This window comes from Etheostoma spectabile, chromosome 8 (genome assembly GCF_008692095.1).
Source record: "Etheostoma spectabile isolate EspeVRDwgs_2016 chromosome 8, UIUC_Espe_1.0, whole genome shotgun sequence".
NCBI classification, from domain to species: Eukaryota; Metazoa; Chordata; class Actinopteri; order Perciformes; family Percidae; genus Etheostoma; species Etheostoma spectabile.
The window spans coordinates 31,184,650-31,197,758 of NC_045740.1; the positions used below are offsets into that span (position 1 = coordinate 31,184,650).

At 42.2% G+C, this 13,109-nt stretch overlaps 2 protein-coding genes across 3 annotated transcripts in view; one reads left to right on the forward strand and one right to left on the reverse strand.

Moving 5' to 3' along the window:
* Positions 1–1,898, reverse strand: part of LOC116693451 (anamorsin-like) — a 5,356-nt gene extending 3,458 nt beyond the window's left edge. The window contains exons 1-3 of one of the 2 annotated variants that reach the window (XM_032522441.1): positions 1,838–1,898; positions 934–1,166; positions 148–291 (exon numbers count right to left, since the gene is read on the reverse strand). In XM_032522441.1, the coding sequence (XP_032378332.1) occupies positions 148–291; positions 934–1,090 (301 nt within the window). In that variant the 5' untranslated portion in view covers positions 1,091–1,166; positions 1,838–1,898. Of the gene's footprint in view, positions 1–147; positions 292–933; positions 1,184–1,837 lie in introns of those variants that run through there. The other variant, XM_032522443.1, reaches the window with a different exon arrangement.
* A 245-nt stretch (positions 1,899–2,143) lies between these two features.
* LOC116693446 (ubiquinone biosynthesis protein COQ9, mitochondrial-like) lies at positions 2,144–12,536 on the forward strand. Its single transcript, XM_032522437.1, is given in 11 exon segments — positions 2,144–2,295; positions 3,418–3,652; positions 7,951–8,086; positions 8,357–8,367; positions 8,369–8,416; positions 8,418–8,492; positions 8,923–9,007; positions 9,568–9,672; positions 11,098–11,253; positions 11,931–11,984; positions 12,197–12,536. Coding segments are annotated over 11 exon segments (999 nt in total). The 5' UTR covers positions 2,144–2,237; the 3' UTR covers positions 12,233–12,536.
* The last annotated feature ends 573 nt before the right edge of the window (positions 12,537–13,109 follow it).

Sequence of the window (13,109 nt, forward strand, 5' to 3'; positions counted from 1 at the left end):
GGGGGATGACATGTAGCAAAGGGTCTCAGGTCAGAGTCAAACACACGACCGCCTCGTCGAGGACTGAGGCTCTGTATATGGGCGCACACTACCAGGTGAGCTCGCCAGGCGCCCATCTATGTAAAATAAGACAGAAGTACACTTCACCTGTAACGGCTTCATCCAGAACCAGCTTCCCACCAGGTTTGAGCAGTCTGGCCATCTCTGCTAGAGTCTCTGAACTGTGGACGGGGGTGCAGTCAGCCAGAGGACACGAGAGCACCCAGTCAAAGCTGGACGCTGAATAGGAGGCTGAGAACAGGAGATGATCATTATACTCTGCGCTGAACCCCATTTCTGCTCACAGGATGAAGTCCCAGCATCTTCTACACAGTCGTGGCGATAAAGCGTTGTCTATGCGATTTGAAAGAATGCGATTAGCCAATCGGGCAGACCGCAATTAATCCAATGTGCAATATTTAGTTGAATGTCAGGTTTAACATTTGTATTATTATTATATTTACTGTTTTTACTGTTCATAGGATAAATGCTGGAATAACGTTAAAGGTCCCATGGCTTGGTAATGAACAGAAATGTCCTATTTTCAGTGGATTTTTAATTTATTTTGTATTTCCAAATTTAACATGATTGTTGAAGGTGCTGCTGTTGAACTGAGGCAGGTCAGAAACTTCAGTTTACAGGAAAGTACTGACTTTTTTTAAATTGTATCTCTTTTGTATTATAACTTTAGCTTTTGTGACAAATGTTCAGCATTTGACTGTTTCATGTCCCATGCTTATTAAAAGAAAAACACGTTTGTTCTCCTCGTTGCATAAGAATAAAGAGCAGTTTGGATTTTGTCTCATGTAATAATGCTCCATGAATGCACATGGTTTATTTGTTATACGTGAATATTGAACTCTCTCGTTCGGCCCTACTAGTAGAGTCACTCACACAGCTGTAGTCTCTCCATGTTCTCCACTGACACTTTGCAGTCCTCACCAACCAGGGCCCCCAGTTCCTCTACATACTGTTTCAGGGCTCCTGGTGCCGAGGGCTGAGTCCAAACCAGCATCACCTTGTCCCCAGCTTTGATGCCAAGGTCTGCCATGACTTGTTGGAGATGTTGCTGATTTCTTCAAGTTGTTATGATCACAAATTGGCTCGTCTGTGTGTCTGTAGATCGTCTAAAAGTGAAGACGTGTGTCAGTTACTGGAGATAATCCAGCCAAACCGACAGAAATGGCCGACCTGATAACAAAGTGACGTTAACGTTACAACCGCTATCAAATAGTGAGAAGCCACGAGTCTAAAACATAGACTGTCTATATATTATATATAATAATATATAGACAGTCTATGGTCTAAACGAGCCCGGAGTCAGTCACGTTAGCATGAAAAAATAACTATGCCACTACTACTACTAATAATAATATTAATAATGACCTTTAAGTAATTGTGTTGTCATGTCATATTAGCAACGCAGGTAGCCCATATCTCCACCCTTATATTAGCCATAGTAATTCCTCTATTTAAAGTTGAGACATAGTCGAGTAATTGTGTCGTTTATTTGAGCTTTGGTCTTAAAATGTAAACGGGTTAACCACGGACTAACTAGCTAGTTACCCGCGGGTGCATAGCGCTAGGTTAGAAACATCTAGCAATTAGCTAGGGGGACGCAGGAAACGCCGGTTTGCTATTAAAGTTAGCTAATTCGCCCGTTCTTAACAATGGGAGAGTCCAGTACACTGCTACCCAGGAACCAAATATACTCAGCTGTTTGTAGGATTGTTATTTAAAGCGTTTGGTGGTTAAATCGTTGAAATAAAAGGCAATTTCAATCAAAGTGCTCAGTTACCTAATGCTGTGTCTCTTGGGGGAAGTTTCAGTGTCAGATTAGCTAAACAAAGTGCTGTTTCCTGTTTGAATTTTCAAAACAAAATCCTTGTTAATGCGTGGAGACTATGTTTGTAACTCCAACCTATCAACGTTGTGGCCATTCAAAGTATCAGGTGAAACTTTAGCAGGCTATATGTTTAATGAATTATGTTTTTGAAGTATTTCAGACACAAAATATTGCATTAACCTTTTTTTCGTCTTCTTTCTTAGACTAATTAAATCATTCATTGGTTTTAATTTGAAGGCAGCATCCTTGCGTCCTTGGTTTGTCGGTCTTCTTGCTTGCTTGACGACTTTGTATTTCAACAGCTGAGTCGCGCTAAAGTGACGCTGCTGTGCCTAAAAACAGCACAGTGAACATGGCGGCGCTGCTGAGAGGTCTGCGAGCTGGAAGGGCACTTCGGGGGCTGGCCAGCAGTAAGACACTTGCTGTTGTCGTTGTTGTTGTTTCAAGTTAATACAAGTATTCATGTAGCTAATGTCCATTCTTTTGGTCATGTGTTGCATGACGTGGAAACGAGCCAGTGTTTACAGTTAGCTGTCCGTGGCAAAGTCACAACGCTCGGCGGTCATGAAGGAAATTAATGGGCAATCATATTAATAATCATTATGTTGGCTGGGACACTTTATATAAGGCGGATAGTTGTTGGTTGACATGATGCTACGGGTTTTAAATCTCAACATTTAAACACCTTACTTCGTTCTTTATGGTTATGCATATTGTCAGTGTGTTTGTCATAAATTGGAATTAAGCTCATCTTGTAATTATCAGCACATAAATTAAGAAATCATGAGTGCATAATTTAATAACAGTCTTGTGCATAATAATAATACCATTACCAGAATATTATTACATTATGAATATGATTAAGAGTAAATCAGAGTCATTTGTGAGTTACTGGAAGCAAATTATAAAATCCCAATACTTTAAGATAATCGATGTTTTCTGTCAACATCTGTTACACTTTAAGAGCTGTAAAACAAAAATCAACTCAAATGACAGTATCATATGAATCACTTACTGTAATGCAGCCTGAAAACCAGCAAAATACAGCACTTATGTCATGTCATATTAGGAAAATCTAAGAGGATATCTAGTCTCATATCAGGATAATCATACATTGCCCAGCCCTAAATTGAACTTTTGCGTTCCCCCTGCAAGACATTCCTCTTCTGGGATTCACCACTTAACTTTATTGAATTTCCATGGGGCACATACAACATAAAGTAAGACTGCCACGGAGTAAAGAATGGATCCCACCCGAGCCCCTTGTCCACGAAACCAACCAGGACAACAAAAAACTGAACACATCATTCAAAATGGCTTACTTAAGCCATTGTGTAACATTAATTTCCTTACATATTTTGACCCAGAAGTCATTAATAAAGTGACATTCAAATACACAGTGGAAATATGTACCCTGTGTAGAAGCTGTTGAGCTTGAGTTGTAAGACAAATGTGACATTTCGTTTTGGAGTTTGGTTACCGTCTCCCCCAACCAAACCGGCTGAGGCTGATGGATCTACTCCCCCCTACAGGAGTGGCTGCTCCAGCAGCTACCAGGCCCCAGTGCAGCAGCCTGGGTCGAGGCTTCCACCGGGCGCCACTGAGGCTTCAGGATGACTCCAAATGTGACAAGCCCCCCTCCCCCTCATCCACAACCTACCACGAGCACTACAAGGCTCACTCTGCTGAGCAGGACACCGCAGCAGCCCCCCAGGAAGACTCAGCATCTGACCCAGCAGCCGACGAGGCTTCCAGGCCAAACACCAGGTCAATCTTCAAATCTTGGGGCTTAGGGACGTGAGGAAAATATGCAATAACGTTGTTGACAATAACACTATTACTATAGGATAGGCCATCCAGAACCGGTTCCAGCTGGTTGTGTTGCAGCCATGTGGCACAGTTAGGGACGCTTTAGTGTGTGGTTTAATTTTACGCTAAAAAAGCCCAGTAAAGGGTATTTTACTCTTATCTGTGAAATAAGCATGCACCTTAACATGAATCCAACATAATTGACCAAATCTGTATAACCCTGCTGACTGGCCGAGGATTCACTCTCTATGTTTAACATTTAAACATGATTTATAAAACCATGCACACAGTTATTAGCTTTACGTTCTATACCAAACAATTACGCATAAAGGCTTTAGGTCCCCCTACACATTGTTGTAGGCCCGGTTTACGATGCAACTTCAATTTATACAATACACAAATGTGGTAGGGGTCCCTGCTCCGTCCCTATGTTACTCGGGGGTCCTTGGCTTAAAAAATGTTGAAGACCCTTGATCTAATGCACAAGTCGCTGAGAGTGTGTAAACCTGCCCCCCGTGCTGCAGTTTCCACGTGTTTTATTATTAACATTTTTATGTAATGCAATGGCTGATGGGATAAAGGAATTCCTTGTTACTTTACGGTGGGACTTGAAGCCTTCGCCCTGCAGAAAGATTCTGAAGCTCATTGAAGGAGGGTTGAAGAAACACAGGTTTAAACAGGTTTTTTTAGTTACTCCATGCCGCGTTGTACTGAGGATAACGTGACTTGGATACCAGTTCCTAAACAATTCTATAAAACAAAAGGAAATTGCAAAATTACACCTTACAGTGTATATATATATATATATATATATACATAACTGATAAGGACGCTTGTGTGCAAAATCTGGCAAGCACTATCTGATATGTGCCGGGCCTTGGCTGCAGGACTAGTGATACTAATGACTCTTTTCAAGACAAGCCCGGGCCCTGTGGATTCAATTCTTCCTCAATTTCTGTTGTGATAGGTAATAGGAAAAGAATGGTGAATAAGCACTTAACTGCAAACTTAGCAAATTTAGCATCCATTCCTCGTCAGCTACAGCCTGTCCCAAAAAATGAAAACACACTAACACTAGCCTTACTAAACGTCAGGTCTTTGGCAGGAAAATCATTTTTAATCAATGATTTTATTACTAAGCACAATCTAGATTTTATGTTTTTAACTGAAACCTGGTTAGACCATAATAACAGCGCTGCTGTTCTCATCGAGTCAGCTCCCCCTAACTTCAGTTTTATGAGTGAGAATAGAGTGAATAAGAAAGGAGGTGGAGTCGCCATTTTGTTTAATGACTCATTCCACTGTACGCAAATATGTTATGGAAATTTTGTTTCTTTTGAATATGTTGCTCTTCAATTAAGATCTTCCCCTCAAGCGATGTTTCTAAATATCTACAGGCCACCTAAATATTGTGCAACCTTCATTGATGACTTCACTGAACTGCTGTCTATTATCTGCATTAACTTTGATTGTGTAATCATTGCGGGTGATTTTAACATTCATGTTGACAGCCCCCAGGACAGGGGGACCAAAGAGCTGTGTTGTGTTTTTGAGAACTATGGACTGACTCAGCATGTGACGGAGCCCACCCACAATAAGGGGCACACTCTGGACTTGATTGTCTCCAAAGGTCTGAACATTTCCAAGGTTGTGGTGACTGACGTTGCTCTCTCAGATCATTCCTGTGTTTTCTTTAACGGCACTATCTCTGTGCCCAAAAGTGTCCAAACAAAGATAATCAGAAAACGGTATATCACTGAAAACACCAGTGACACATATACAGCTTTTCTCCTCCACCCCAGCCCTCTCTGGGCTATCAGTCAGTGAGCTTGTAGATATTTCACTGTAAAATCACAAATGTTATTGATGCCATTGCTCCCACTAAGGTCAAAGTTGTATCTGGTAAAAAAGATCTCCATGGAGAAATGTCCTACTGGTGAGAACAGAAAAAAGAGAGTGTAGGAAAGCTGACCGAAGGTGGCGAAAAACAAATCTCCTGGTCCATTATAACTCCTATAAAGAGACTTCGCATTTATAATTTGGAACTGAGGAATGCAAAGGTCCTTTTCTCTGATATTATCTCTAGAAACAATAAAATTCCCGTGCTTTGTTTGCTACTGTTGATAGGTTACAAACCCTCCAGTACCAGTAGCATCTGAACTTTTATCTACCAAGGCCTGCAATGACTTTGCCTCCTTCTTCAAAGACAAAATTCAAAAGATTAGACAACAGTCAGTGCCTCCATATCAAGTCCAGGATATTGTTTGTCACAGTGTTCAAGCAAATAGTTCCAATATGACAGAATTTCACACCGATCAACCATACAAACCTGGAGGACATTATTCACATCTGAAAACCTCGACCTGTTGCCTTGATGTCTACCACGGACTTTTCAAAAATGTTTCCAATTGTTTGACTTATGATCTTCTACAGATTGTGAACACATCTCTCTTTCAGGTATCTTTCCACAGGCCCTGAAAACTGCAGTAATCAAGCCACTCTTAAAAAGAACAACCAGACAAGTCACTAATGAGCAACTATAGCCATATCAACCTTCCGTTTTAAGTAAAATCATTGAAAAAGTAGTCTTTCAACAACCAACCATTTCTTGTCACTAAGCAACAGTTTTGATACCTTTCAGTCGGTTTCCGACCACACCACAGCACTGAAACGCTCTTGTCAAAGTCTTTAATGACATCCACCTTAACACAGTAATGGCAAAATTTCAATCTTAGTATTACTTGATCTCAGTGCTGCATTTGACACGGTCGACCACGACATACTACTAGACCGATTGGAAAACTGCGTTGGCCTTTCTGCTCAGTACTAAACTGGTTTGAATCCTACCTAAAGAATAGGATTACTTTGTGTCTATGGTAATTATGCATCGAGCGTACAAATATGACGTGCGGAGTTCCGCAAGGCTCCATTCTGGGGCCTCTTCTTTTAACATCTACATGCTTCCACTGGCTCAGATTATGGAGAAAAACAAAATAAGTTACCATAGTTATGGACGACACACAAATTTCATAACCTTATCGCCAGGGGCTATAGTCCAAACAAAAACTGACTAAGTGCATCGAACAAATTAACGGCTGGATGTGCCAGAACTTTCTGAAATTAAATGAAGAAAACTGAGGTGGTTGTTTTTGGAGCAAGAGAGGACGATTAAAAGTCTGCGCTCACTTCAAACAACAATGTTAAAAACAACAGACAAAGCCAAATCTTGGTGTAGTCATGGACTCACCTGAACTTTAACAGCCACATAAGACAATTACAAAGTCAGCCTACTATCACCTTAAGAATATATCAAGGTGTAAAGGACTTATGTGTCAACAGGATTTGAAAAACTTGTCCTGCCTTTATCTTCATTAGACTTGACTACTGTAACGGGGTCTTTACAGGTCTCCCAAAAAATCATCAGACAGCTGCAGCTGATTCAGAACGCTGCTGCTCGAGTCCTCACTAAGACCAAGAGACTGGATCACATCACTCCAGTTCGAAGTCTTTACACGGCTTCCTGTGTCCAAAGAATTGATTTCAAAGTACTCTTGCTAGTTTATAAATCACTTAACGGTTTAGGTCCAAAATATATTGCTGATCTGCTACTACACTATGAACCACCCAGACCTCTCAGGTCATCTGGGACAGGTCTGCTTTCTGTCCCCAGAGTCAGAACTAAACGGGTAAGCAGCTTTCAGTTTCTATGCTCCTCATATCTGGAATAAACTCCCGAACCTGTAGATCCGCTGCTACTCCAGTTCTTTTAAATCAAGGCTGAAGACCTTTCTATTTGATGCTGCCTTTCTTTAAATGACTAATCATTCTTTAAATTTCTATGCTGCACTGTAAATTTTATTCTTGTGTTTTATGTTTTCTTTGTTTTTAACTGTCTATTCTGTGTTTTACCGGTTTTTAATGCTTGTGATTTTTAACTGTTTTTACTGTGTTTTTATCTGTTTAACTGATTTTGTGTAAAGCACTTTGAATTGCCTTGTTGCTGAAAATGTGCTATACAAATAAGCCTGCCTTGCCTTGCCTACATATCTTTAAATCTATTTTTCAGATCCTACTACATGAGCCACGTGGTTTTCCTGCGTGCCTCTACGACGTGTAACATCAATTACACACATTATTAGATCTTGGTGGAAGAATGCTGCATGCTTATTGGCTCACTGTCGGTGATGAGATTTACTCCTTAGATATTGAAATATCTAGGTATTATGCTGAAACATGCCTTGTGTGTCTGTGGAAAGTTACCAGGACCAGGGCGGAGAGCAAAGTGAGGAGTATGAAACAGAGGAGCAGCTTCAAGCTCGGATCCTGACTGCTGCTCTGGAGTTCGTCCCCCAGCACGGCTGGTCGATGGAAGCCATCGCGAACGGGGCTGAGGTGAGCTGCCGTTAAAGGAAAGGTCAAACCCAGAAAACCGTCAGAGGACAAAGTCCACATTCTGTCGTACCCCCCTAGGCCCACGACAGCTTCACAATCTCAACCTGCTTCTCCTCCTTTTGAGGGTTTTTTGATTAGTTGTTTGTAATGTGTGTCCGTCTGTTTCTCTCTCTCTCTCCTCTCTCTCTCTTCTCTCCCTCTCTCGCTCTCTCTCCTCCCTCCTCCCTCTCTCTCTCTTCTCTCCTCTCTCTCCTCTCTCTCCTCTCTCAGACCCTGGGCCTGCTCTGCCTCCACTGGTATGTTCTATAACGGAGCTGGAGACTTGGTCCTACCTTCCTCGCCCATGCAACTCGCAGCTGACTGACATCCTGGCTGAACAACAACCAGGTCCAGCTGGGCATGCTGAGTACGCACACACACACACACACACACACACACACACACACACACACACACACACACACACACACACACACACACCACACACACACCCACACCCACACGCACGCACACACCCCTATTTTTATTAACTTTATAATAAGAACTTTTAAGCCCAGTTCAGACCGAAGATTCCCGACGTAACAAAACGGTTTTAGAGTGAAGGGGCGTCGCCTGTTTCAACGGTAGTACAGAGAGTCGTTGCTATGGAGATGATACATCGTGTCGTCTATTTGATTTGTGTAAACTGGCAGGTTTCAGAACGTTGCAGACCAGCACGTAAAAGTAGTTTTTAACTTGTCTTGCTGCAAATCTTTAGTCTGAACTGGGCTTTACAGTTCAAGCTTCAAATAGAAAATGTCTGATTTCAGCGTTTGGCTTTGACAACTGTGTTGCAGACCAAAGAAGACTGCTGACTTCCTAAGAGATGCTGTAGAGACCAGACTAAGGATGCTCATCCCCTACATTGAATCTTGGCCCCAGGTATAGTATGCATGACGATGAGCACAAGGAGCAGTCCATCTCTGTGTCTCCCTCCATTTGTTTTTTAATTCTCATTGCTGGCAGAGGTCAGGACTGAAGGAGAAACTACATTTGATCCTTGACTCTGGCTGCATCTCACAACCCTTAAATTACCTCCTCGAGTCCTCCACTTGCCCCCCGTCCTGCGTCTCAATCCCTCCCACCGAGAAGGCACGGGAGACACGTGAGGGAATCATGGGATGAGAGAGGCAACGAGCTATTGTGTTTATAGCAGGATGAGACGTCCTTTCCTCTAAAGTGTCACATGAGTTTGTCAGCTGTTTGGGCGGAGTTAGCAACTCCTCCAGCTGCACGGCTTCTGGGAAGGCTGCTCTCATGTGTCCTCGCCTGTAGCTCCTCGTTGATCCCTCCACTATGCTCGGTCCTCAGTCCTCTGGGCAGGAATAGGAGCTTTGAGACGGCCTTTACCGAGGAGGGACAGAACAACTTCTGGTTCAGCCGAGGAGTCGAGGAGCTATCAGATAAGGGTTATGAGACGCAGCCTCTGTCTGTGTCCTCAGGCCATGAGCATCTTGCTTCTTCCTCACAACATCCCCGACAGCCTGAAGCACCTGTCCACCATGGTGGACGACATCTGGTACTACGCCGGAGACCGATCCACAGACGTGAGTGGATCCTATCACCCTCGATCTCCTTCTTCTTCTGCTCATACCTTCCTGTCCCCCGTTCATCACCACCCGCACAATATCAGGCCTGCCACGTCCCAGGTTACCCCCACCCCCTCAAACACCTGACTCAATCCCTGCTTACACCATGGCCATAGAAACGACTTGGCACTGATTAGCTGGCATATGTTTCTTTTATACATTAATATTTCTTTGTCTGTTCATCTTAGCATAGTTCTAATTCAGTACTCTATTTTATATTAGGCTGCAAGTAGTCTACATCAACAATGTTTTAGTTACTGGAATGTTCTAGTGCCGACGGAGGCTCCGCCGGATGTCCCTCATTTCAGAGGGATGTCCCTCACCTTCCGCTTTCTTTGTGTTGGCGTTCTACACTCAACAGAAAACTCAGATTGGACAGATAGTCTAGCTAGCTGTCTGGATTTACCCTGCAGAGATCTGAGGACCAGGTAACCATAGTCCTCAGATTGGACAGATAGTCTAGCTAGCTGTCTGGATTTACCCTGCAGAGATCTGAGGACCAGGTAACCATAGTCCTCAGATTGGACAGATAGTCTAGCTAGCTGTCTGGATTTACCCTGCAGAGATCTGAGGACCAGGTAACCATAGTCCTCAGATTGGACAGATAGTCTAGCTAGCTGTCTGGATTTACCCGGCAGAGACCTGAGGACCAGGTAACCATAGTCCTCAGAAATCAGCCGCAGGTTAGGGCGCCAACACAGAGAAGGAGGAAGATGACGGCCAAAAAGACTGAAATCCAGCGAGACTTTCCGGCAGAAGGAGAGCAACCCCCCGGATGAGGACCATCGTAGATATAGATCAACCGATTATTAACTGGATTTATCAATTAATCTTTCTATCCATAAAATGTTTCCCAGAGTCCCAGGTAACTTTTTTAAATGGCTTATTTGGTTTACTATAATATAAAATAAAGGGTCACACTTGACTTGACGTTTTCTACATAACAGTGACATGACACTGTCATGAACATGTCATAAAACATTATAAACAAGTCCTAAACGGTAATGACATAACTATTTTTTTAGTAAGTGTCAGGTTTTGTCATGACAAGTTATGGCTATTGTTATTGTTAGGGTTCATGTGTCATGACAGTGTCATGTCACTCTTAATTAGAAAACGTCAAGTGTTACCAAATAAAAAAAGTTGAATTGACTAATTATGTTACTGGTCAGCTTTAGAATGAAATGAAACCTAATTCTCCTCAGTGTCTATCTCTTTAGTTCTCTTCTCTTTTGATGTGGTTGCACCTTCTTGTATTTGATTCAGTTCTTCTGCACATGTCACTTGTTGCTGTATGTGTAATATTAGGGATATTGAGTTTTTAAAATTATGTAGCCTGGCCTCTTTCAATAACGCCTTCTGCACCACCCCTTTCTTCTGTAGATGAGCTGGTACACCAAGCGGGCAGTGCTGACAGGCATCTATAACACCACCGAGCTGGTGATGTTGCAGGATTCCTCTCCAGACTTCCAGGACACCTGGAACTTCCTTGACAACCGCATTCAGGATGTAGTCAACATGGCCACCACGGCCAAACAGGTAGAGTGCTTATATACCAATAGCATTACAGAGGAACAGCGGGGTGAAGGGGTGAAGTGTGGTCATTGAGGCGTTTTGAGACTCCTATCCATACTTTCTGTATGTAGGAATCCCACCTCTCTATGTTTCCCAACTTTACCCATCAGTGGACTAATTGAGCCCAGTTCAGACCAAAACAAGGCAAGGCAGCTTTATTTGTAGAGCACATTTCAGCAACAGGGCAATTCAAACATTGAAAACATTCAAAACTATTTGCAATACTCCGGTCTTCAGCATTCTGAAAGCTGCCAGTTTACCCCGATATGACTAGACGATGCGCTGCATCAGCTCTAAAGTAATGACTCCCTCTGTACATCGGTGCTAGCTTATTAGACGGGCCGGTTCAGACCGCTGCAACCTTTCCTTTCAACGTTCTAAAGCGGTTTCTTCTCGTATCTTTGGTCTGAACTGGGCTTTACATAACTGACCTTAGACTGAATGATTCAGAACATTCTCCCACTACACAGCCTTAATATGGGGCCGGATGCAAAGGAAAACTGAAAGATGAAGATGCTTTAATACATAGTACACGTACAATGAGTTCAGAATGCAGGACAGAATGCTTCTGTATTTAGAAGACTTTTGACCTAATTTTCCAATCATATGTTATAAGTTGTGTGTTCCACTTTATTCTGTAGATGCAGTCGACTGGTGAATCAGTGGTGCAGGGGTTCATGGGAGCTGCCATCACGGTAAGTATTTACCTCATGTTCATCATTTATAGGTACTTTTCTTTTCAAAGGCCTGTGCACTACATAAGCAGTCATACACTCCTCTCCATCTGTTATACTGATTCATACATTTATGTGTTTTAACAAGTTAACACAGAAGGTTTGGATTGTTTGAAAAATATGTAAAGACATGAAATGTATGGATAGAAATGTGTCTGATGTTTGTTTTACAGCTGAAGAACCTAACAGGACTGAACCAGAGGCGGTGATCTAAAACCTCTCTCACTCCCAGTGGTCCTGACTGCCCGGCTGGAGTCAGGAGCTGAACATCACATTTCCTTTTGCTCTTCTTTTTGATTAAATCTAAGAATCTGAACGTATTTGATTATGGCTTTCATTCAGGAAGAGAGAACTTATTTATCCCAGTGATCGGCCTCTTTCTGTTCACCTGTAAGACGAGAGGCTGCTTCGGATTTCTTTCAGCGTCCAAGATTTCTCCTGCTCTCCTTCCCTTTGGACGATGTGATTTGTTTTTGGAATGAGCCATAAATAAAGTAGTTATATATTGTATATTTAATGTTTGTGTTTCTTTTATAATTAATGTGTTTAAAATGAAGGTTGAATAAAGGTTGAACTCAAACACAACTCCAGGAGTTGTTGTTAAGTCACTAATATGTTTTGGCCCGGTGTAAAAAAAAAAAAAGAAAGAAAAAAGCTACCAAAAGCAAACTGCATCATTGTTACTTGGATTGGTATTTTCTCTACAAACAAAATAATTAGAAATATACTTCAATTAAAGTATTTAAAGTATTGCCCTCCATAGTGAGTGATAATTGATAATCCACTTTCTGTATTGCGATATGAATGTCTCTGACTAGATGTTGTAGTACATTTGGCAGTAATGCCATTTGAGTGACTCAAATGTGTCTGATAGCATCATTCCCAGTGTAGGTTCTCCAGGTCTTTGAACAGATGTTTGGAATATGGAATATGTTGTATATATGCAGACATGTCAGACTTCTTTTTCTGTAATGCCCTGCTATGACTTGAACTACTACAACTACCATTTGTAGTCACTGTTCCATTATCTTTGTTGTGACTGTTGTTGCCACTATTCATCATGCCCCCCCCCCCCCCCCCCCCCCC